This window comes from Falco rusticolus, chromosome 12 (assembly GCF_015220075.1).
Source record: "Falco rusticolus isolate bFalRus1 chromosome 12, bFalRus1.pri, whole genome shotgun sequence".
NCBI classification, from domain to species: domain Eukaryota; kingdom Metazoa; phylum Chordata; class Aves; order Falconiformes; family Falconidae; genus Falco; species Falco rusticolus.
In genome coordinates this window covers 6,526,448-6,553,089 of record NC_051198.1, presented here as the reverse complement: position 1 = coordinate 6,553,089, position 26,642 = coordinate 6,526,448, and the positions used below count along the sequence as shown (strand labels likewise).

At 36.4% G+C, this 26,642-nt stretch overlaps 1 protein-coding gene across 1 annotated transcript in view; it reads right to left on the bottom strand.

Annotated features, from left to right (window-relative positions):
* The window catches only part of LOC119156247 (SLX4 interacting protein), an 80,042-nt gene that overhangs the window by 37,019 nt on the left and 16,381 nt on the right, over positions 1-26,642 (bottom strand). The window contains exon 4 of the mRNA XM_037405829.1: positions 2,328-2,417. Within this exon, the coding sequence (XP_037261726.1) occupies positions 2,328-2,417 (90 nt within the window). The remainder of the gene's footprint in view (positions 1-2,327; positions 2,418-26,642) is intronic.

Genomic DNA, 26,642 nt, shown 5'->3' with positions numbered 1-26,642 from the left:
TTAATCTAGAAAGTATGCAGAGCAACAAATTTTTAATATATTGCTCTAAATGAAAGCAGTGCACATATACTGGTCAACCACAAACAGTATTTTCTCCTTACCGTAAGAAATAAATTTTCCTTTCTTCTAGAAGAGTACAATTATAAAATACTATATTTACTTATTCTTCTGTTTAACTCATTAAAGTGATCTCATTACACATTCCTTCACAGGACTATGCATTCAGGTTAAAATGAAAAGGTCTAGAAAGCAGCGGAAACATCATGTGCATTTGGTTCCTTCTGCAACAATAAAGATTAGCATGCACTTCCTTAATTTACATGGAAAATATTTTAGTTGTTATGCTTATGGAAATATTATTTAAACGGTTCTTCACAAAAACCTATACAGATCTATACTTAAGAAAGCATAAACAAGAGTAGGCTTCAAGAGAATTGTGTCTACGTACTTTCCACTGCTAAAAAGAACTTGTAACTGAGACCTTCTATATGCATATGGAGAGATTATAGCAATGACATGAGTAGAAATCAGTTTAGTAAACATTTCTCAAAGTACAAAGGCAATACTTTGACTTTGTGATTCCAGGGGAAAAGAGATAGGACAGCAAGGGCAGAAAGAGAGAAAAGCTCAAAAATGGTGGTCTTTACAATGCCCAGCTAGACAACATGCACTGTGTTTGTCTTCTTACACCAGTCTCATGCTTATGGGCACTCATTCAGTTCCCAGCCTGCTCAACACAACCCACTCTCCAAGCAGGAGCTTACACCTGGGACCGCATCGCCAGTTTCCATTTGCTACAAACAGCAGCCGCCGACTTTCATCCAGGGTAAGCAGGGGATCAGCAGAGATGGTGTTTTAGTTACAAGGGGTCTAAGAAGCATCTGCTTTTCCCACAGACAAGCAGAGAGGGCTGTACCGCTATTAGTGTTTTCCAGAATCAGGAAATAACAAAAACTCAGAAAACTGTTTGTGATGAATGTGTAAAAACTCTCATAAAAAAACCATGTAGGCATAATTTTCCTGTAATACCTTACTGACCTTTTTCTTCCCACTTTAACAAAGATTCTGCATAGGACTTTCAGGAAGCAAATTGTAAAGCTATTGGAATCACACTTCTCGGCTGTTGAAAATATGCAACCTTTGTACTTCACTCAAAATGTGTGGTCACAGAAATGTAATGAATGCTGCCCTGTCATGCCTTTTTATTAAATCAATCATGATCTAATTTCCTGAAATTCATATCTTTTGTTTTGGCAGTCTTACAAAATACATATTGAAAACACTTAGAAGTCAGATAACCAGGATAGTAAAACTGGTTATAAATAGAAGGGGTAAATGAGTATTCATTTAGTTAGAAAAAAGAAGTCTAAAAGATTTCCCCTATTTTCTTTTTTCTCTGCTTAATAAAGCACCAATCAGATGAACCACATGCTGTTAAATATTCTGCTTTCACTGCCTCAGGATATTAATTTATTGTTTCTTTAAATTTTATTTAAACATATTACTTTGAGATGTATGAGGATGCTCTGGAGTGACAAGTTAATTATGTCATTATTAGGAAAGCTATCTGCTGAAAATTACCGTAACAGAGACTTGCGGGAAAGTCCACAGGCATTTGAAACATGTCCTGCATTCATTTTCAATAGGGAACTTCTCAAGTTCCCACACAGACTGAAATAGGGGAAGGCTCCCACCAGTAGCTCATCACAAGACTCTAGCAGAAGTCACACAGAATCTGATAAAAGCTACACTCACAATTTTGCTGGTCATTGATGCACTGATTTTCAAAAATTTCATCTGTTGTCAGGAGATAAAATGCTACACTTAAAGATGAGTTTCCTTTCATAAGATACAATCTTATTTTATCATTAGTTAATCATACATACTAATGATGTTTTCTTGCACACACTACACACAATATCATTCACATTTCTCAGAATGAGAAAAGACAATTAATAGAAAGATATTTCACCAACAAGCTCTGCAAAAGTGATACCTGTCACAATCTGTTTTACATCACTCAGGATAATTAACAAACCAAGAAAAATATGTTTTATAAATTAAAAGTTAAGTCAGAAGAATCAAAACAGCATGCACGCTGCATGTATGCACACACACAGAGTTTAAAAATTAAAAGGCAAATTGAAAGTAGTCATTAGTGACCCGAAAAGCATATGTGGTTGACTTAGGGGTCCCACAGCAACCATTGACGAATAGGTATAACTAATAATATTCTCATAACTCTGAAAAATTCTTAACAGTCCAAGGCAATCCAACTTTTCCCCTGCAGCCACATGCTTTTGAAGTAGAATTTATATTTGTTGTACCTCTTTCTCATGATCTGAAAACCAGCTGGTGTCTTTACTGGAGCCTTGAGGCAAAATATGAACATCCACCAAAACTGCAAAGTTCCCACACTAAAAAAAACAAGAAGAAAAAAATGTTCAGCTGTAGCTGCTATGAAGCACATGTCAAGCAGACAAGGAGGTAAACGATCAGGTAAGCATATGCATCTGATTTAGAGACACAGCAGGCAGAACATAAAACTGTGAAAGATTATGAAGTATGGAATTACAAATTTATTGTTTGTTTGTGGGCACAGTGAGAAACAAGAGCACCAGACCTAACTTGGATAACTCACTGAAAAGTTTAAACACCACCAACAAGCACAAGTACATGGAATTTTCCTCTGCTATCTTTGTGTCACTTTTAAATCTGAATTCAAACAAATTTTAACATGTGAAGAATTAGCTGTTCCTTCACCAAACTCCCATCATTCTGTTTTCTGAGAATTTAGTACCATATTAGTTACCTAGTTTGCATTTTAAATGTATTAAGTCCTTAAAAACTCAGTCTCTTTAGAAGCCTTTTTCTCTCTCCACATTACCCAACGTAAAGAACAGCAAGTTTGAAGAACTTGTGGTAACTACCTAATATTCACTGACACCTGCCATTTAACCAATGCTACACTTTGAGTGGTTAAATGATAATAAGGCTAACTTATTAATAAACACTGTACCTAGCTAGGATGATACAGGCTACATCCCAAGATGCATCAACTATTTCTGAAATTCATTGATAGGCTTCAACTGAGGACAGTGTGACATACAAGGTTTAATTATTTTCTTTCTTCAGTACAGCAGTCTTTAAAATTACCTAATATAAGGCAGAGTGAATGGCACAAACACATCCCCTTAGCTCCACTGTGTACTAACTCACTCCTAGCAAGAGAAAACTGCCTCTTTTCTTGCACAAAGGTATGGTGCATCGCAAGCTAATGCCTTCCCTTTCTTCTACTGTAACACAGCACCCAGCCTCACTCAGGCATCCTTTAACTAAACAACTTGCAAGGTAAAAGCCAATTTCATCATTCTATTTTGGCTGCTGTGCTGCACTTGTGATGCAATGAACTCACTCTTTGAGAAGACTGGACATGTGCAGTCATGGCAATCGCACATCCGGAATGTCTGATGGAATAGAAACAACATCCTGCTTCCAGACAAATCTCAAATGTGTATGTACAATCCAGCATCACTTTGGTCTTGTTTCAAGTGGACGTTGCAGCACACACTTCCTGTCCTAACTCATTCCCTCCATATTTGCTCTTCACCGCCAAACATCTGCAAACCCCATGCCAGCATTCCAATTGCTAACAGAATTTGTTCTAGAAATGGTATGATGCATATTTTTACACTATAATTCTACATCACCTACAGTCTAAGAGGTACATCTATATATTAGGCTTACGACACAGATGTATGGTCTTTGAGAGTACCCTTATCTTTACAGTTAGTACAAAGAACAAGATTTAGCTTTGATTTTATTAATCATGACAGCGTATACGGTAAATTAGAAATTTCTGAGTTTACAAAACACTTAGATCTGTTAATTATCCATTTATATATATATATGTATATTTAAATTATTTAAATATAATTAGAATATAATTATTGCCTAATGCTGTCTTGTACCTAGAATGCCAAAGTTTGGCAAATGAGACAGGCACTGTGAAATCTTTTCGAGAAACTTCTAAGTTACTTATAGGTATCAGTCACTGAAAGAGCAGAATGCTTTGATCTATTTTATCAAAAGGTTTCTCTTTCCTCCAGAGAACGAAGAATTACCAGATGGCTGCAACAGCAAACCTCTCCAAGCTTTAAACTGATGACAAACTATCTCTCAAAAATCTCTGGTGAATCATCAGTCAGCTCCAACAAACTTTTGAGTTGACTACTGAACTTCAAAGTTAGCAGACACTGCATATTATAAAGAGAAAGGCAGTAAATTATTCATGGTTCAGCACTTAGAACAACGAACAAGCATTTGATATGTCAAGAAAATTCAAATTATCAAATGTTGCATGTTAACTTGCATCATTTTCTATTGAGTACAGAAACTTTGTAATAGATACAGATGCAAAACATAGACCTGTTTATTACAGAGAGATACTGTTTACAATTTATTTTCTTTTGAATGGCAATATTTGTCTCAGTTGCCAATCTTGAAACAACTGGAGAAAAGAAAATCTTGAACCACATTTGAAACTATATAAAGTAACAGTTCAAAATTATCTTTAAAATATTACAAACTGACCAAACATTTGTAGCACTCCAGAGAAAGACAAATATATATGAATAACGTGTAAATCCTCGTAACAGACGAGCTTTCCAAATGGAAAATTTCTATCACTCTGAGTCTTGGAGCACTCTTCTTATAGACAGCATAGCTGGAACTATTTCAACATCCCAAAGCCAATGGTTTTACCACTCAATTAGAATAGCTTTGGGACAGGACACAAGGAAACGTAACTGTCACAGACAAAGAGGAATATGGCGAGTAAGAGCACATAAAGCATAGATCTTTCTGGGTCTTGTTACCTCCTATTTTTTATAGTCCTGAATATGATATAAGCAAAAGCTCCCATGCAGGCTCCTTCGTGCTCTCAAATGATACAATACTTTGCATACCTTACACCTTTACTTACAGTTTATATGCCTTCGCTTGGTACACCTTTATGTATGATATTTACACTAAGCAGCTCAAGACAGTTTTGGCTTCTCCAGCAGCAAAGGAGTTCTCTGTACAGACTAAAGTCCAATACAAATAATTGTGGGGAACAAAGGGAAGCGGAAGAAAAATGTATACTGTTTATAATAACAGATTTGATGATCTTATAAAAGTTTCTAAATAGTTTTTATTTCTATTCTGAAGACATGCAATTCCATGAAAATACTAGCTTTTATTTTAGAGGAAATGAAGTGTTTCCAGTCATTGTGGCTGCAAGAAGCAACTCGTGACTCCTAGCTACTGTAACTGGAAGGCAAACAAAGAACAGAGATTTAAAATTGTATGTTTTCAACCTCAATCTCAAAATTTGCACTAGAAATGATTTTGAGGTATGATTGTCACAACTGAAACCCAAACACCTGATTTGATGGGAAACACTTTTGTCAACAATCAATAGAAAAACACGTAACCAACTAATTACAGAGAGAAACAGAGGCACCAACTGATATCCTCCCTTATTCTAGAATTCAAAAACTCTCTCCATTTTTACAAACTGTTTTTTAATGGTAACATATTCACTGCAACAGTCTAATAACATTCACTGTGTTATTATACAAAGGGCTTTAAATGAAATCAAAATGTTGTTAGTGCATTGTTGTACAACAACGGCATTTAATTCAGAACATATTTTCAGGAATCAAACCGTTTATACAAACACATGAAACACTTCATAGATTCTGCAAATGGAAAAGATAACCAGACATATAACATAAACAGAATTATTACCAATGCAAAGTGTTAAATCAGTCAAGGGAAGTCATCTGCTCATAACCTGTTAAAACCCTTGCCCAGGATAAGCACATATTAGATGATGGACTATTATCTCACCCCACCCCCCCCACCCCCCATGAGCAGATAAACCCAAACAAATGCTTTTTATTGCTGTACTTGTTTTTACAGTCAGGGAACTCCTACATGGGTACTCTCATTTCTTTAAACTGCCTCACTTCAAATAGTGTAAAAGCAGTCATTACAAAAAAAAACCAAAACAACTTGGGATGCTGGGGACAGGCATGGTGAGTTTGTATTCAGTTACATCATTCCAAATGTGCTGTATCACTAAAGGAGACAGGACTAGAGATCCAGCCTCCCAAGACACTTATTAGCATTTCCCATTCCTATGATCCTTCTACAGATGTGGGCTGTAGGGTCAGAATTAATTGAAGCTTAGTTGAAAGGGAAACATACAATATTTTGGCTAGCTTTTGGAGGCATGCAGGAAGGAGGCAAGCTGCAACTGTCACACACACTTTCACTTTCAAGAAAGATAGCAAATATAGGTGACACCATCAGCATAACAGTAGCAGTTAGCTTGAAGTTTGCTGTCTCTGCTTGAGATCAGAATGGTCTTTGTAGTATCAAAAGCTTCGGGAGTTTGTTGTATTAATTGGTCTACAGAAAGACAACACCCTTCCCTATAAACCTCAATTTGTTTATAATAAATTTTAATTAAAGATGATTTTGAAACACATTTCCCAGTTTAACTGGGAGAGAAGCATGCCCTACACTGTAAAACTTCAGTTCTCCAGGCTAAACATACAGCTTACATAAGCAAACATTTCTATGTTACCTCTTCCTTGAAAGGTGGGATATTAGTTACAGTGATAATTTTATTCCACTCTCAGATGTCGTCAATAGTTTAAAAAAACCCAACACACTAGACCCTGATGACCACTCAAAAAATGTCACGATGCTGAAAACTACTTCCAAAGACATAATTGATAGGAGGCATCATCACTTTCCAGGTGGCAAAAATATGGCTAAAAGATTGAAGGGCGGGGGATAAATATGATATATAAAAAGAAGCTTGTGTGAAGTGTCTTGTTTTATAATAAACAGGGAAATTCTAATTACACAATTTTAAACATACACAGAATTAAATACAACAATGTCTTGTCATTGGCTTATACATTGCACCAACTGTATTATGACTATATTTTATTTTTCCATGTTTCCCAGGCTTTCTAGAAGCAAGTTTGTTCTCCTCCTTTATTTTTCTGACCCCAAAGAATATGATATGTCTTCCTTTTGTTTACACATTTAGCAGCAATGACTTTCAATATTTTGACTTTTTCTCTTTTACAGCATAGCAACAGGCAAAAATCATTTAAGCAAGGGAGCATACATCACAGGAGATCAACTTGTCATTATACAAAATTAATTTAGCTTTCATTTACAAGTTTGTCTAGGAGAACTATGACTCGAGGTTATACACAGTTACCCAAACTGTAGGACACACTCTTTCAGTAGTCAAATGCCTCAACCTGCATAAACACGAGTCAGGATAGCTATTTACACCATCACCACTGCCGATGGCTACACAGGGGCAAAGGAGGTTTGGTGACACTTGACATTACCTATTTATGAGAAATGTACAAAGTTATGATTTGATATGTGCGTACCTTTTCTACAGATTTTTCCAGAATCTCCACTTTTTTGGGGTTTGGTTTTTTTTTTGGGGGGGTGGGGGGGGTGGTGGTAGAATAGAATTTTTCGCCATACAGTCAAATTGCACAGAAATAGTACTTCTAGTAGTTACTGTTCAAAGCAAGGTGGTTTTTCAACTGAATTTCACGAAGGTGTTTAGAAACCAACAGGTCACCAGTGACTGGTTTTACTGTCGTGACATTAATCAGAAGGTCACCTAATAAAAGGAACTGGCTATTTCTCACCAGCTGATTCAGAAAGAGACCAGACAGAAGGATCTGGAAGAAGGCACCAGCGGGAACCCTCATGGAATTTATAATACAAGGCCATTCCTCAGATTCACAGAATGGTTTGGGTTGGAAGGGACCTTTTAAAGACCACCTAATTCCAACTCCCCTGCCACGGGCAGGGACACCTTCCACCAGCCCAGGCTGCTCCCAGCCCCATCCAGCCTGGCCTTAAACGCTGCCAGGGATGGGGCAGCCACAGCTTCTCTGGGCAACCTGTGCCGGTGCCTCGCCACCCTCACAGTAAAGAAATTCTTCCTTATATTTAGTCTAAGCCTACCCTCTTTCAGTTTAAAGCCATTCCCACTTGGCCTATCACCACATGCCCTTGTCAAAAGTCCCCCTCTTTCTTTGTAGGCCCCTTTTAGGTACTGGAAGGCTTAAGGTCTACATGGAGATTTCTCTTCTCCATGCCAACTCTATCAGCCTGTCTTCACAAGAGGGGTGCTCCAGCCCTCTGATCATCTCTGTGGACCTCCTCTAGACTTGCTCCAACAGGTCCATGTCCTTCTTATGTTGGGGCCCCAGAGTTGAATGCAGTACTCAGGAAATAAGCCGCAAAGGTCAGGGAAAAAAAAAAAAAAGTATATGCCACTTCTGACCATTTTTCTGGATAAGAACTGCTTGATTCTGGAAATTTTGCATAGTTTGTAGTCTGCTGTAAATATTACATGGCTCTGAGGAGGTGAGTTGTTACCCAAAACCATCCTGAATGCCAAGCCATTCACTATATTATTGGGGCATCCACAGCTGCCTGTACCAGAAGCAAAATGAGACTACAGGATCTCAAATTATAAAAAGGGGAAAAGGACAGAAGATGTGCACAACTGGAAGAGTAACTAGAAACTCATGCCAACAGACTGAGCTCTGCTATGTTTCAGAAAGCTTTACAGTATCTGGGCTGTATATTTTAGTTTTGTCAGTGTCCAGCAAACCACTAGGCTGCCCTTTAGAAATCTCAAATGGGATTCTATTTTAATTACTAGAGTTGTAGAACCGTTTTGACAAATAGCTGGTCTTGTTCAAGAAGAATTATTGCCATCAGCTAACATCACCTGGATTTTTTTAGTTCTCCTCAAAAATATATGGGAACACTCTGCCACAGTAAAAGGGAAGCAGCAGATGAACAACAATGGCAAAAGCAGGTCTAACTTGAAGATCTATCCTCAAAGATAGCTGTACTAAATTATACACAGATCCAGCAGGAACTGGACAAACCTAAAACGCATTCAGACTTTCCAAAAGCAGGAAGGAAATTCCCCCTTTTATAACCTGAATACGAGTGAGATATAACTAATCTTTCTCAAGTGGTTGGCTTGCTTTTTTAGGAGTATAGTTTATGCATGAGAAATTCCTAAAGGGAGGAGTGTTTAATTTTCTGGTATTTTAGTGGAAGAAAAGAAGCAGTTATCTGAAAATTCAATCAATGAGCTACAGGAGTGTTAAGATCACATTCAGAGGTTCCCATGCCAAGCAAAAAAGTCCAAGCAGAAAACAAGACTTCAGAACAAACTTTCAAGATATGTGGTCTGAGAACACAAGAAACTAGGATGCAAGATCAAGGCAGTATTTTAGACTCTGAAAAGATGCAGATGTGATATTAAACATCAGAAATCATGAGGAAAAAGAAAACAAGAAATACTGGCGTCTGATTCAACCCTTAGGAAAATGTCAAGAAATCTAAGTTGCTTCAAATGTGATGGAGCTGTGTATGACTCTGGAGACTTTCAAATGAAGCACTAGTATACTGTTGTCACAGCACGTAATTGTGAGAGATCCACCCAAATCAACAGATTAAAATAAATTAATCAAGACAACTCCTTCAAGAACACCCTAAGTATCTGCTGAGGTAAAGGATCTGCATGTTTTTAGAAACATACATAAGTGCTTCAGTGCAAACGGAGCCCTTCAGTTCATCACCCACAGTCAGGCTAAGCAGTAATTACTTAATGAAAACATCTGAACTGGTCTCAGAGAACTGCTCTATCAGGTACAATGTTGAAAAAGAGGCCAAATTGCATGAGAGAATTAAGCTTAATTTAGCTTGTCAATCTCTGCTGGTCTGATCCCAATTCCGTAGGAGGTTTTGTAGCCTACATATTGAAAGGAGCCATGTAGCTGGAGCTCAAACAATTGCAAAAAGCAAGTTTTTCCTCAGGGCAGTCTCCAAGTAGCAGTGCAATCTCAACATTGTTTTGAAAGGATATATACCATGTCCCTGCCTGTGTCAGAACTGATTCAGAAAAACAGAAATAGCAGCACAGTATTTGTTCAAGATGATAAAAAGATAATGAGAGATTCCAAAAGGCTGCTTTCACCCTTTTGTCATAAAATATTACTACAAAAATGATGGTATTTTCAAAATCATAGCTAGCAAGTGATGAAGAAATACTTATCTTTGCAGCAATCTGTATTCATGACGCTTTGGGTTGGGGAGGGTGAGAGCTGATATATGGATACTGGATAGCTGAACATACTCACAAGCTATCCAAATGCAACTAATTCTGAATTGTAAATTTCAAGGACATTTCCTACAGCTTGGACACACCAACAGCGTGCCACAGAAGAGCATGTTATTGTCTATCACCTGATCTTTGGTAAGTGAGTGCAGATAAAGATTAGAGCTATTTTACCTAGCTCTCACCCCCTAAGCTATCAACAACAGAAGTTTGGTATCATGAAAGTGATTCATGACAAGATGAATGGCCTTGTTACTGCCATAATAAACTGGAATTTGGGACATCCTTTGTGGTTCTAGAAAGTCAGTTCTGGGATTTAGTTTCTTACCCAAGTGGAAAGACAAAGGAACTACTACACACCTTGTACAAAGAGCTCCACATCTGAATAATTCATTTTTAAATGATCAGATAATACAGTAATAGGTATCATTATATTAAGTATTAGGAACTGGTAACACTAACAATGATGGTTACTTTTCTGATTTCTGTACTGCAGATCAGAGAAGTATCTAGTTCGCTACCAGCTTCTTCAGTGCTTCCTCATAGTAACTAAATTGAATTTCAAGTTTAGCTATTTCTAACTATCACAGGTCTAGCAATTAGTTAAAACTAGAATAAGTAGAGGTTCATAATACATAAAAGGGTTTGCTTAAAGTCCTGCTAAGAAACAGCAGGGATGACTAAAGCTTCCAACAAGCCTAAAAATCATGAACAGTAAAGTGACAATATACTTTTCTAAGAAATTACAGCCAGTAATAAAAAGGCTTGAGGGCTTTTTAGACCTTTAACTTGTTAAATAATTTTCACAGGTTTTCACATACATGCTCTACATGCTATATTTAAAGTTTGGCTCATTAATATTAAAAATATAAAGAAAAGATCACCAAATGCGTATTGGCAAGCTACTGATGTATTCGTTAAGCATATGAAAAGAACCACCATACAGGACAGCTAAGGAGCTTAGCAATGTACCACCTGATTTTACGTGTTTCTGCCTATGTAGTTGTGAGTAGAAAGTTAACATAAAAAGACCCCACAGTCAGTATCTTTTGATGTAAGCTCTGTCAGGGGAAATGAATCCAGCCATCAGATAGCATGGAAAACACAATTCACAAAATTCTCGTAAGGTGAAGAAGAGATAAACCACAATGTTTGTTTGGTGAGGTGAGGTGCACATTACGAAGACGAAGGGAGCAGCAGTTCTCAAGCATACGATACATCCAGTAACATATTTCTTGAGTTTATTGTACAACAGCTGCAGGGATGGGCCGACTTCCCTCTCACAAAAACAGAACGGGGAAGTGAGGGCAGGTCCCACGCAGGAAATTGTTCCATGTTCCCCAACTTTGCTATTATTTCACAAAGCCTCTCACTCCTTTTTTTACTAAGAGCCAAGGTCTCACCTGCCCTAAAATTTACTTCCTTTCCACCCTCTCATGAAGATGTTACCTACCGCAGCATGCAGCTACTGAAGTGGGAAGCAAGAGGTAACAGAAAACCAAACATCTGCAGTCCATGTTTCAATATAAAATATTTGCAGATGTTAAATCTTTATGCCAAAATAATTTAACAGATTAAAGATACATCGATTACACATGCTCAGACTTTGAGACAAATACATAAAAAGCAAAAGTATTTTTTTATTTGCAAAAAAAGTACTAGCAAGCCAAATTTCTTAATATTGTTAAACTTGGTTAAGTAGTTGAAATGTTACATTTTCCAAGTGCGTAAAAGTAGTACCTTTTAACTTTGTGTTTTAACTAGTTTGTCTTCAAAACAAAGCTAAGCCAGGAAAATTTCAGAACTGCATGAAAGCTTTTTCAGAAATAACGTAAGAAAAGTGATTCATTTCTGGAAGAGGCATATTGCAAAAGTGACACCCTTTGGACAAAATCCTGCTATTAAATGGGAGCATATTTAGTCAACATAAAGCAGAGGAAAGCTCAACAAAATAATCAATGCTTTATCTACAGAAGCAGAAGGGAAGAAACCGATGAGCCTTTCAAGTGACCAAGCGATACTCTAAATCTTACTGCTGAAAAAACAGAATCAAATGGATAGAGAATACATTGTATTTCAAAATGGAAACAGATCAGCAAAACCCTCAATGAATTACCAGCTGGAAAGCAAAGGAATATGTGTATTACTTTGCTTAATGTCCAAGGGCAAAATTATTTTCAATCGGTATTTAACAGAGCATATAATAAATAGACTTTGTGCATAAATAAAAAGAAAAATGGATACAAAAGGAATAGGAGCAACAACTGACTCATAAAAATGCATAAAATACTAACACAGTTTAACACTGAAGAGTTGTGAAACAGATCACTGATTCCAGGCAGAGGTGTTTGTCACCAGAAAGGCTGCTTAGATTAAAATTTAATCTGCTAAGGAAGCCATTTCCCCATTTTTCTCTCCTTGCCCACTCTGCCTCCATCTTACTTCTTCCAGAGGTTACCACTTCCAGAACTGAACAGGTTCAACTGTCCCCTAAATAAACCAGTTTCGATACAACATCTGTTTCAAAATGCATACCAAAAACTATTGAGTTTGATAGAAATAAATATGGAGTGACTATTCATGTATCTCTTCTAGGAAACTTAAGCAGTAACCTCTGGTAGGAGACCAGGGCAATGAAAAGCAGGTGGCAGATCACTAGTCCTTAACTGTAATCAGATACAGCTGAAAGAGTACACCATCGGGCCTTCAGGATGCACCCAATAACACATTACTTTTGCCTACAAGGAAGACAGGCGTGTACAGGATTAGATTATACACATGTTACTCAGTATTTACATGCACATAGGAGGCACATAAATTTGTAACAAAAAGTGACTCCTGCAAATTTTCCTCTTTCTACAACTCAGTTTCTCAGGTTGGGGGGTTAAGTGCCTACCATTTCTCTTCTCAAGATTTTTACAAATGAGTTAAACAACAAGTCTTTTCAAATTGGGGAGAAGAAGATCCAAACTACATGTGATTGTTTTTAACAGGAAAACAAACATTGAAGGAACATAGAAAGAAATAAACTCAAGTACTTTACACATGTATAGTTTAATCTATAACTGATTTTGTCAGTTTCTATAATTATTTTTCACACTATGTGCATTGATAAGTATCACATTCACATGTGGTCAATCAAGTAATGAAAACTCAAGGGAAAACACTTGGGTTTAATACAATGTACAGACAGTATGGGTAACACATTGCTCATTTTCACCTATTATGAAATGTAATAGAAACAACATGATCCCGAGATTTCAGAGAAGCCTAATTTTAAAGCTAGAGGGGCGGAAAACTGCTAGAAGGACTGAGTTATTCTCAAAAAATATTTAACTATTTGACTGAGATCAAAAAAAGCTGCTGCCTCAAAGAAAGGACATCATTTTAGTAATATTAAGGACTATTAGTACCTAGGATTTCTATTGATATTTGGGAATGCATTTCTATAAAAGCTGAAGTTTTACATTTCAAAGCCAATTTTTTCAAATTTCCTGTGGATTACATTACTAATTGAGAGTATGTGGAAAATATTTCCCACAATTATAAAAGTTCCAGTGATAATTAGCATCAATCCTAACACACGTGGAAAACATTAAAATCACTGAAAATTATAAATAGTGTCGATTTTATGTAACAAAACGTATACTTTAAATACAGAAAAAGTTATATTGGGTCATTCCAAAGGTCCACAGTGACCCATATGCTCTGACAGTGACTAGCAGTAGGTGTCTACAGGAAAAGGTCAAAAAAAGATTAGCAAATAATGATACTTTCCTCAGTAGATGTATTAGACATTCAGCAACGTGATATTCCGGGGCTTTATATCCCATAGGCTGTATCTGTATTTAGAAGTCGTCAGTGACCGTTTTCTCTCAGAGTTTGTTACGCTGGTTCATAAAACTGTGTGAATTTTTGCATCCACAATATCCTGTTGCAAGCAGATCCAGATACTAGAATTGTATCTTCTAGTTAATTTCAAATTATTGTGTTGGTTTAATTAAATATCCTTGGCTGTTAAATTAGAACAAGCAGTCATTTGTTATTTATCTCTACCTGCCATTCATAATTTAATAGACCACTATTATTCCCCACCCACTCACCTCCAGCTTTTCGCTCTTCCAGGCTGAAGAGTGTTAAATTGTTCCTTATACTGAAGAAGTTCCACACCTCTAATTCTCTCAGTTCCACTTAAGGAGAACTACAAGCATACATAGTGTTTAAAAAGTAGATGTGCCCTCAATTTGTGCCATGGCACAGCGATGGTATTAACTTTTTCTTCATTCCGTTCCTACAAATTCCTCAAATTGATTTTGCTTTTTAAAATGCTGCTGTGAATTGAGCTGATGCTTTCAGAAAGTATTATAAACTTTAAAAAGTCATTCTTTGCATCCGTAAGTTTGAAGGTGTTCTCCCTCATCCCCACATACATCATGTTACCTGTTCATCTGTCATTTAATAGTACAGTCACTGAACATCCTTGAGATGTTTTGCAATACTTCGTTGTATGCCCTTGTTATTCAGCTCTCTTCTCAGGTCATTTACAAATACAGTGTCTGCCACAGTTCCCTGTTCAGCTCCACTGTTGCCTCCATCCACCTTTATCCTTCAGCCAGGTAATCTATGTAGGTACCTCCCTTCTCAAGCTCATTTAAAAGAGACTTTGGTGAGGCACCTTGTCAATCACTTTTGGAGAATCTAAATGGGTTGTACCAACCAGATTTCCCTGCCCCTCTTGCCAGTGACTGTAAAGAAGCCAGAAGGCTGTGATGCATGACTTCTCTTTACAATGGATCTTTTACCTTTTTCCCAATGTACAACACACATCTGTATATCCATTCATTCTGCCTTAATGGAGTTTGTGCTAATTTGCCTGCTAAGATGTTAGACACTGATCTGACAACTTTCTAGTCCTATCATACCAGGCACTCTCAAATAAATAGAACTAGAGCAGTTTAAAAAGATCTGCCAAACTTCATTATTCACACACATGCTAAAATCCAGGTTTCCGTGTGCTTATTCCAGTGCAGAGTACAAACTAACTAACATAGACAACTATATTAAACTCCATTGTTTCTTTTGCAACTAAGAACATTATTAAACTGGAAAATTAGTTTTCAAAGTTAGCACATCTGTTTCAAAAATTTTGGCTCTAATGACATCTTAGCAAACAGCAAAACTCTACAAATGCATCTTAGCACCTTCTCCTGTTGTGTGCAAATACAGAGCGAGAATCATGCTCGGGCTAGTGCCTTCTCCCTCAGGAAACTCGTTCTGCTTCACTTGCCTCCCAGATTCACCCCATACTGAACCAAACTGCTGCTCACCACCACCACCTCTACATAAAATTATAATCTCGCATAGAACAATCCCGTAATTTTTTATTTTTATAATGTTCTAGCCAAAAATACATAAATTTCTACATTTAACAGATTTTTTTTTTTCTCCTTGCTCTATCAGCAAGCCTATCATGAAAAATTGCCATAGGTCTCCTAATGCTTTCTCCATGACTGCCAAGGTCACAATTCCTCCTTAACACATTCTGAACAGGTGAGTGCTATAGTAAGACTGACAGAAAAGAGCAGCTCAGTAAAGTATGCCATCTAATAATGAGCATCTAAGATATCACCTAGTAGTTGAATTAAATTTTTGCTTAACTGCAATGTTTATGTACATCCAGCAATATGTTAAAATGGAAAACAAACCGGATTACTTAACAAGTCTGCAGTACACCTAGTTTTCCATAACCTGTATCTACCTGCTTAGCTCTGTAAAGGGGGAAAAGAAATACAGCTCACACACAACAAACATCCCCACCTGCTGCATGGGAATTTAATGCCCATAATCAACAAAAACAAGATAACCATCATTGTCAACTGCTTCATATCTTGCAAGGAGTAAATTTCCATAAGTTCCAATTTTACTCCTCTGAAAAGTGAAATTTTGAGACTGGTATCAGCATTTTAAATTAATAAAAATAGCACATTTTTCTTTTAAAAAAGTCAACAGTCACTTGTGAGAGCTGTAAAAGTAGACCCAGTTTATACCACATGCCAACAAAAACAACTGTTTATTAACTTGTTAGTCCTTTTAATTTATTACCATAGCAAGGAGATATAACACAAATTCGTAATTGACAAAAAAAAAAATAATTACTGGTGCATCAGCATAAGAAAAGACTTTTTCCCCCCTGCTTGCTGAAGTACAGTTCTGGTCTATATCACTCTCAGTTCCCAAGCCTCTTTCCACCTCTCCTTATCTCTGTCTTCATTTTCCCACTGTCAAAGCCTGTTTTTCCAGGAAGGAAAGTTATGGTAAAGATGAGGAATATTGTTCAGCACCTCTTTGCCCTTTGGCACTGCTATCAAACACTGGGATTTTATCTGCCACATTAGCAGAGATCTTACAAAAAACACATTCCTTTTTGTATAATGTACATGGTGGTCACTCAAACAATAACCAGTAACAGATGTCTGAAGTGAGGAGAATGGACTATTTAAATAGAACTTTATAAATTCTGATGATACTTTCCCAGATTTGAAACCTTGACACTTAATTTATAACAATCAGTATGGCCATATACTTTCCTTTGTGTGTTTATTTCTAGTTCCAGCCTCAGTAAGTATACTTTGTCCATTATGCTTCAAGTTTCACTATGACCTTTGCAGATAATCTTACCCTCAACTTGCATTCATTTAATAGTGTAAAGATAGTGGTAAAAAATTAAAAACTCTTTGCAATGAATCCAATAACCAAATAGGGAATTCTGGCAGGGGCTATGAACTTAAACGCTTACATAAAATTACTGGTCGCATTCAGTACCCTGCAATGACCACCTGGGAAAGTTTTTCTTTCAAAGAAAACACAAAAGTATGAAAGAAATGTAACCTGCCAGAGTCTTTTCCATTGAAGTTTTAACATTACAAGATTTGTATTTAGGTCTGCTTTCCAAGGATTTTTAAAAAGCACTATCACTCAACATGCATGGGAAATGAAATAACTGTTTTAAATATCCTGACAGTATTTATACTTTAGTATTACAAGAAAGTGTTGGAGGTTTTAGAAGAAACTTCTGCATGAATCTATAGAAATAAACCTTATCTGCCAGTAGCACTTTTACTCGTACAGAAACAGCAGAACTAAAGATCAATTTGGCATAATACAGAAGTGGGTTTTTAAGACTTTAAGACAGCTTTTACAATGCAGCATCATGTTTAATTACCTTGTTTTCATAATCCCTTTTAACAAATAAAGATTCCTATATGTATTTCTGGTTACAGCTGCTTAAGTAATTTTTTTAAAGTCTAATTAAAAAAAAAAATCCATCTCCACTACAGAAACAAATGATACAAATAACAGTAGCAGTAACGGAAAAGAATAGATTTTAAAAGATGGGGTCAAATTCTGCCATTGTAACTTCTTTGCATAGACGCAGAAAATTTACAGACACACATTTAGAGACAAGTTGTTGTACTTGAGGACAGAAAATACGCTTCAGGATCTTGAAACCTGCCGATATGTACAAACAAGCACATTCAGAAGTTTCACACTGATTAAATTTTTAAAACAGTTGAATAAGATGAATAATCATCTCAGAAAACATGCAACTCTAATATTTTAAAACTTTTCATCTGCTTCAGTAGTGTGAATCTACTTGCATTTTGCTCATGACATTTAGCCATGAATTTCAGGGTCATTTTTAGGGAATACACTTTGCCTTTCTTCTAAAGGTAATGCAACAGTAGTATCCTGTGTGAAGGTTTTACCCTCTGTGGGCAGTAGATACACAGATCTATGAAGCATTCTTCTTCCAATAGACAGATCATGTTACAGGTCAGAAAGTTTCTTTTCTTCCTGTTACAAAATTCACCTGTACCCATGTTATTGGAAACCCACTAAGTTCAAAAAGAAAGGTTGACAAGACAGAAAGGCCTCTTTGTGTACAGCACTAACATTTCTGATAGAACTTCAGCAATGCCTACCAGTAGTCAGAAATTTTGTATTAAAATATGTGATCGTCGATGCTACTAATATAATGTGATTTCATTGGTTTAAAAAAACCCACAGCTGTCATACAATTTTAAGTGTGAAAATCACAGGAGCAAAACTATTGCAGAAAAACATGTTGCAAAAAAACACGCACCAAAAAAACAACGGCTGGTAAGAGTACACCAACGAAGGATCTGCAACAGTAACTGCAAAGCTAGACTGCCATGGGTGAGTTGTCACTGCCTACCTTTTTAAAGGGCTAATACAGGACAGAGTATACTTTATCAATCAAGCAAAAACCCCTAAATTTTTCCATGGTTTAAAAAAAAAGACAAAACCACAAACAAAACCCCAACCATTACAGACAGAGGGAATTACCCCTTGGAAAGCAACAGCTCATTTTTAATAAAAAAAAATAAAAATTGATAGTATGCTAGGCTTACACCTGTCTGTTAGAAGGAATGAAGAAACAGAGATGACAGCACACGACAGATTACAGTTCCTCAGTGTCAGGAACACAGAGTACCACAGAGACAGAAACAAGTGAACCACTGTCCATTTTATCTTAGTAAGGGGAAGACAAAAAAAGAACTTTGCTTCATCATGAAATCATAGAATGTCGTTAAACTTCATTATACTTACATATAAGCCATGTATTTATAGCTTTATATTATTTTTTTGCTTCAACTTAGTAACAAAGGTCCACTCAGAACTTTTTAAAAAGACAGAAAACAAGTATTTGTATACAGAAAATAGCAAAAATACATTTTGTTAATCAACTAATAAGACCTACTATGTTGCCAAGGAACACAGTTAAATGAAGAGGAAGTATTTCCTTACTTGTCTGACTCCAAGAATGAATTTGTGATCTACTGTACAGTAATTAACATCAAAGAGAATACTAGAGACCAGGGTGTGTAAACATATTCATTCATTAATATTAATGATCATCACATGACAGAAGTACTAGATAGTCCAAATCTTGCTGGCTTTTAAGTTATTAAATACGGCCTTCAACCTTTCCTTCATTAGGGTGAAGAATACTGGGAAATAGTTACAATAGAAATTAATAGATAAAAAAGTGATCTGGAGCTTAAAATTTACGTCTTCTTGAAATTATACATGAATATACATGACAAAAGTCATGAATAACTGAATTAGCTTGACTAGCAAAAATAAAGTTATTGATAGGATTCAGTGCAAAGTTCTTCACAGACCAAAATTTTACATTTGATGTTTCAGAAAACCAATGAAAAACAACAGCACCTTAAAAAAATATTCTGCAATTTATCAACCAAGCATTTTTGAAACATTCAGGCAAATATACAAGTTTTTAAAAGCCATTAAAAGAAATATACACTTTTTGGATAAAATGTTAGACCTTTTATATAACCATAGATGATAGAAACATAATGAACTAAGAATGTAAAAAATCTAGTCATACAGACTTCCTGTTTTAAAAGGGGTTTGTTTTATTTTCAAAGAAATACTGTCCTTCTATACTGCTGAGGATGTGGAGATTATGCAAATTTATTTTATCCTCCATTAACTGATTAAAAGTAGGATTAGCTAGGAGACAAATGTCTTGAAAACTGGAACTTCTGGAATAGCTTTAGCTATATGCCAGTTAAGTACACCTTTAAAGACTTACTCCTGTAAGAATATCACATTGAAGTGAATTTTTGTTTTTTCCAGCCTTACATAGATACTGTTCATCTCTTTGTCTGAAAAACACGCAAAGCAAAGCCGTGACAAACTAAAAACACAGTCACAATATACTACAGAAAGACTTAAAAGGCCAAGGACATCACACATGCACCTAGATGACTGCAAAGTTAAACAGTTTCTGAGTAGGACCTTGGTAAGAGCAGGTAGACAACTAATTAAGGAAAATCTACCATATGGTGATACATTGACTCCCACAGGGAAATCAGCAGGATTGGAAGCACCACAGAAGTCTCTGCCCATTGAACCAATACAATCTACAGCAAACCATCATCCTTTCTTTTGATTAGTACTGGAGAAAGATAAAACATTTTGCAACTTTTTTTTACTTCAGGGGCCTGAATTTCTCCTTCCATTGTGCAAAAGACAGCACAGACTATAAAGCAGACAACCGTGCCCACCATCCCCCCAAATCGACACTTGCCAGCATCTGGGTATTCCTAATCTCTTCCCCATTCCAAGCTGCCAAAACCAATGTTTTGACCAGTTAATCTTGCCACTCAAGATTTTCCATCCGTTGGAATATTGTTTACGACTCCCAATCCTCATCTCATGATCAAGCCATCACCAATTGCTGTTTTACTCCCCCTGCTCCATACTTCGCAAAAACAAAGGGCAAGCAGGAGAATTCTCCCCTGTTCCTAACCTTCTCTCCGTTCAATCTTTTAGTTCATCTTTCAGTTTAACACTACCTGCACATCCCTGCTCTAGTGTTGACATCCATCATTAATTTTCTCTTCATTCTTGCTCCACTCCTCTCCTTAAGTATCAGTCTTTTCTTCACCCAGACTACTGAATCACTTTAGCCCATCCTCATGTCAGCCACCTGCAGTCTCTGCCACATAAATAATAAGGATCTTCAGCAGGTTTTGGTTTGTTTGCCTTTTGCTGTTGTTGGTGGGTGGTTTTTTGTTTTGTTTCGGTCACTCATCCCACCCTTTCTCTTTTTTACTTTCAAATTAGACAGCCTCCATCTTTCCCCTTCTAAAATCCAGCCCAGCAGGGCCCACTAAGATCAGTCTCAATAGAGTTTTCTTCCCTAAAAATTGAATTTAGTGAATAAATGTGAACTGATTTTCCCAGATGTGTATAACTTGGTGGGAAGATTGTGAAACCATTGGCAAAGGGCTCATCACAAAACAGCTTACAATTACTGTCGCTTCTTAAAGCCTGTGGCTTGTTACCATTCAAAATACTAGAATACATAGCTGGTAAGCATGTCCAAAATTTACTGTTTGCAGGGGAAAATGAAGTAAAAAAATAACTTTTTAATATATCTAAAAATATACAGATTAATACAGAAACACATAAATATTATACAGTACATATATATATATGTATCGAAGAGGCCAAATGTTGTCAGTAGCCATTGGAAGGGTAAAAAAACCCTAAAATTATTAGGAACAGTTCTAAAGAAGCTGCTTTACAATACCGTAACATACAGCTAGAAGATGATCTGGTTCTGTAAAAAAAAAAAAAATAATATTCTGTTCCAATTACCGTACTAAAATTCTTTGCACAAAACTCACAATTTAAGTGAAATGTTTAAAATCTTGGAAAAAAAACCTGCCATCATGAATTTAGTTTTAACTAGCAGATAATGATCATTTGCTGCCTCCCTTTGTAATTTCTATTTATCATTTTTCCATCAAAGGAAATGAAGCTGGGCCAGACAGCTGAACAGGAATGATGAAACACATTCTCTTTGTTCTTATGCTGTTTGGGAGAATGGTATGTTTGGTTTTTACTGGGCAAAAGACTCATTCAAATTTTAGCACTTACAAAACATCTGGCCTGAGTGGTATTCAGTAATGGTAACAGAATTTAAGCAGCAAAGAGCATTTAAGTCTTAAAAATTAAAGGATAGCGACCTACCAACTGAAAGTTTTAGTAACCTCCTATAGTAATACTGACATATTTATTAAATATTTTATAATACTGACTTTAAAAATGCAGGTTTGCCTTTTAAGAGTTTCAGATAATAGCTTATTCTATAACCTGACTGTTCATAAAATTGAACTTCCTCCCAGTAATTTAGTTCATCTATATTGCAATTCTGTCTTTGAGATTTTTAAAGTGGCAGTCTTAGAGATCAGTGCGCATTCTATACTATACTATTATTTTTCACTTGAATAAAATACTCATAGAAAACAAATACTTCAATTTGTACAAACTTACAAGAAAAGCTTAACATTTTAATTCAGTGCCCCTGAGATCACGGAATTAATTAATGGCAACCTTCTCAGGAGCAGTGGCAAGTTTTATTTAGTGACTAGACAGCCTACTAAGTAAACAAAAATATCCTTACCAAAGTTTGGTAGATGTGTCTATTAAGTTCTGAGGTTTGTTTGGGATTTTTTTGGTACCTGTAAATCCTCAAAGATATGCTGAATCTAAGTTCATAAATTCTTAATAAAGACCTTGAGAACAGACATCAAAGACGCTATATAAAAACAAGTATTTATTGTTTGACTAGATATGATATCCATAAAAATGCTTCTATGCCTTTTTACTCTTACTAGCTCCATACTATAAATAAATGAAGAATAGTTATCAGAACTTGTAGTCTTCATAATTCTTTGTGAAGATATGGCACTCAAATAACATTGCACATGACCACTGCACTTGCAGTTCCTAATGGTAAAAAGAATGCTGAAAACGTGCATTCATTACAAAAAAATTTACACAAAACAAGAAATCCTAGGTGTGCTGAAGCCATGCCAAATCTCATGATAACAAAGGTCTGAAACAGATGTATGCTCCTGTCTCTATAGCAAAATTAATGTCAAATAGTAGTTACAGAATCTTATTGTACCTGTGCCTACTAACAAACTGATATAAGAACAATATTTATGAAATTTATTGCTCCAATATTCCTTTAAAGAGCCCAAAGCCAGCTAGAAAAAAAAATCCTTTGTTTTACTACAACCAGAGTGATGATGCAAAATAATTCTTTGATCTATTATCTATTTGAAAGTACTAAGCTAAATGCAGACAGCAATTGCTGACAAATCCCAGTAGTAAACAAACCAGTTTCACATTTTACATATTATCAAGAGGCTACAGAATTAATGGTTACAGCCAAAGAAATGTTGACACAGTTGCAGATTGAGCCTTAACATGCTGATCATGTTAAAATACTGCACAAGAAATATTTTTCCACTTTGTAAAAAGCCAGACTGTTTACATGCGTAAGTGGCTAGAGACCTTGTTGTCTGTGTGTGGTCTTAACATTTCAGTATCATAACCATGAATATAAAGAGAAGCAGCATGAAATAACCTATTATACTTACAATGAATGCCAGACTGCCAATATTAGAAGCGGTGAGATTTAAGTTTCTTAAAATGAGTACTACAACATACATATACCTCCATCTTCACCCCCTTTTATAAAGCAATTAATAAACTGAAACAAAGCTTTTTCTAAAAGTAAACAGAGAACTCTTATTTCACAAAAGTTAATTTTTCTTCTCTTTAAAGTGTTTAGAAAGGAAAAGAATTTGGAAAAAAAAACCCAATACAAGAAATTAAAACCAACAAACATTGCCATCATTAAAACCCAAGACAATCTGCAATGATGGTAACTTCACTCATTCTCTTAGCATGTAAGATGTATGTAATTAATTTTTATTACAACTGTAACTACGATATCACAGCCCTAATACATGAGTGGCTTAAATCTCTAATTTTAATTTTTAGCAAGTTTTTGCCATAAATTGATGTTGCTGATTTACTTAGAAATCACTGGAATTTCTTCAAAACTACTGGTAAATGTTATTTTTTTATAATAAAACCCGAAGTCCTACACTGCTGTCATAGTTTACTGAGGAGGGCACTGTGAAACCATGAGGGGAAAGAAGATGCAAGCTATCTGCAACACACAGAGATCAATTAGCGGCTTTATTATTCACACATGGATCTAAAGGCTGCCACAGCTAAAGGGTATCAAAACTGTCCCATCTTCCCACTCTATGCCTAGCAATAAAACATGCAATTTTAAAAGTCAAATATGTAGTATAAAAATATTTTCTTCAATCACTCCATCCAAGAATTCTCAATATTTTTCACACTAATTGGGATTTCTTCTCACAGCCAGCAATAAAAAGCAGAGGCCAGCATCTATCTGTGAACCGCACTTCCATGGCTGAAATTTCTATGGTCAAATTGAGAAAAAAAAAAAAAAGACAGATAGAAAGTAAAGTTTGTTATGAGGAATGTTGAGTGTAAAAAGATCAGAGACAGGTTTCTGGTTCTATTTGCCTGCTCCCCCGTTCATTTGCATATGGAAAGCAAGGTTCTGCAAAACATTTCTTCACTAAAATTACAGGATTAAAATTAGAAGGAAAACTCAGATATAATGGATTAACACAATTAACATTGTGGGACCATTCTAATTCCATTTGGGACACACATACCTCATGAGGTTGTGTTTCTGTTCCCTAAGTCTTTAAGAAAAATAAACATGCCACCAAAAGTCTACTTCCCAAATTAGAGACATGATCAAGAAGTCATTGGAAAAGAAATATATATGAAGGGTAATTCACTATAAAAACAAACAGTAAATGACCCTTGGAAGGGGTTCTGAGTTTCCTCAAAGGAAACAGTAAGGCTCTAACTAGACAGAACTGAAGTGACCTAATGCCGCTTTCCATTTCTCTGTCTTTGAAAGAGGGGGACTAGTTAGCTGAACACACCGGAGAGGTAAAAACCACACAGCATGTCTCGCTCCCACGTCAGGCTGCAGGCTGGGTGAAGCCTGGGCCACGGGCCACCACTCCCCTGCGGGAGCTACTGCCTGAGCCCAGCCTGGTGCTGGAGCCTCCCCCCGCACTGGTGGGGTCCCCCACCACCGCTAGCACCACCTCATCGATGTGCCCACTGCTTTCATATCACTGGCCTCCTAGACCAAACTTCATCTTGCAAAGGCGGAATACAAGAATGGTAGCCCACCATGACTGGACTCTTTTAACAGAGAGTTTAGGGGTTTGCTGGTTGTTTTTCCGGGTTTTTTTTAGTTAAATAAAGCTTTATGCCATGCATTTCTTCAGCATGGAGTTACTTGTAAGCATTTGGCTTTTGCTGTAGTCCAGAAACATTAATGGAATGGTTGAAGACAGCTGCAAACAACAAAGTAAGGCCCGAGAATTTATTTTTTTATAATGCCAGATTGTAGAAGCTTCCTACAGAAGTCACTGAGGGAAACTCCAGAATACACAAGTATTCAGTGACAGATTTTCTTTCTGTTTAGGTAGCAGTATAACCATTCCAATCTCATTACCTGCTCACATGCAATCTGTTCTTTAGAATATTAATGGGACATTATTACATTTTCATGCTTATAATATGCAATTTAAGTCGCCAAACATACACCCCTGCTATTCAACAACAGTTACACAGGTGCAAGCTTATCCCAAAGCTGCACCCCCCAGAGGACCCTGACCTTCCACAGCCTGCTCCGCATCCCTGTCACTTTTCACTTTACTCTCTTTCCCTAGTTCCACCCAATTTGTAAGTCTCTGTAAGGTGCTGCTACAAACATGAAAATAAAAGCAAAGGAGGTCTTCACCGCTGAGAATAAGTTCTCAACAGAATAGAATTTTTATAGTATTTTCACTTTGTGGAGAAGCCTGGAATCCTCACCTTAGTTACATGGGAACCTCCATCACACAGCCCACAACAGAACTACCATTTGAAAGAAACCTTGCTGGTTTCCACCTCTCTAGTAAGATAACAGACAGCATCACATTTAAACTACATATAGATTTTAACACATTTGGACTAATATCTCACTACTTTACCATTTAAACATGGAGCATACTAACTTTTTGAAGAGATCCAAACTATTACTGAAAAGACAAGGGAACTGTTCTAAACAACTTGATGATCACTGAACTGCTTTGCAGATGGCCAAATTAGAGAAATATATAAACCACTTGCTGACGAAGGTCTAACCACTAAATCTGCATAGCAATCCAAAGATTAAAGAAGTAGTATTTCAAAATCAAGTACCAACATGATGACAGCCAGCAGCAGAGAAGATTTTGATTTGGGCATTACTATAAAGCAGATGTTCACAGTGAATGAGCTTACCTTCTTAACTACCATTATGTTGCTTATTCTGAAACTACCATTTGAATCTATGTAAAGTCACTAGTATCTAGGTAGATGAAGTCAGGTGTTAAGGTCACAAACACTTCTTACATTGAATAGAAACACTCAGGAGGAGGATACAAGCTAAAGTTATTCCAGGAACATCCATATTCTCTGAAGAGTAGGCACAGCTCTGTCTTATTATTAAGGCACCATTTCAAAAAGCTCCACGTAAGAGCCCACAGCCGAAGACAGTTAATAGTGATACTGAAATTTTCCACTTTTTGCTTCTTAAAAAACGCTAAAGCATTTGACAATCTACTATTCCTAATACCTCCATGTAAAGGAGGAATACCAAATTGGCAAGAGCAATAGAATGTGAGGCAAGGCTCTGCTTACACGTGGGTCTCTGAGGAACATGACAAGCAATGCTGCTGGTAATTCCAGAGGCATTTTCTCCTTCTAAACTAGTTTTGAACTTGTAGTCCACTACGAAGATCAAACTTTCTATTATGTTTCAACAGTCTATGAGAATCAGTAGTCTTCATAACATTTTGTTACAGATCCAACGGCCTGGACAAATCTGGAAATTTTATTT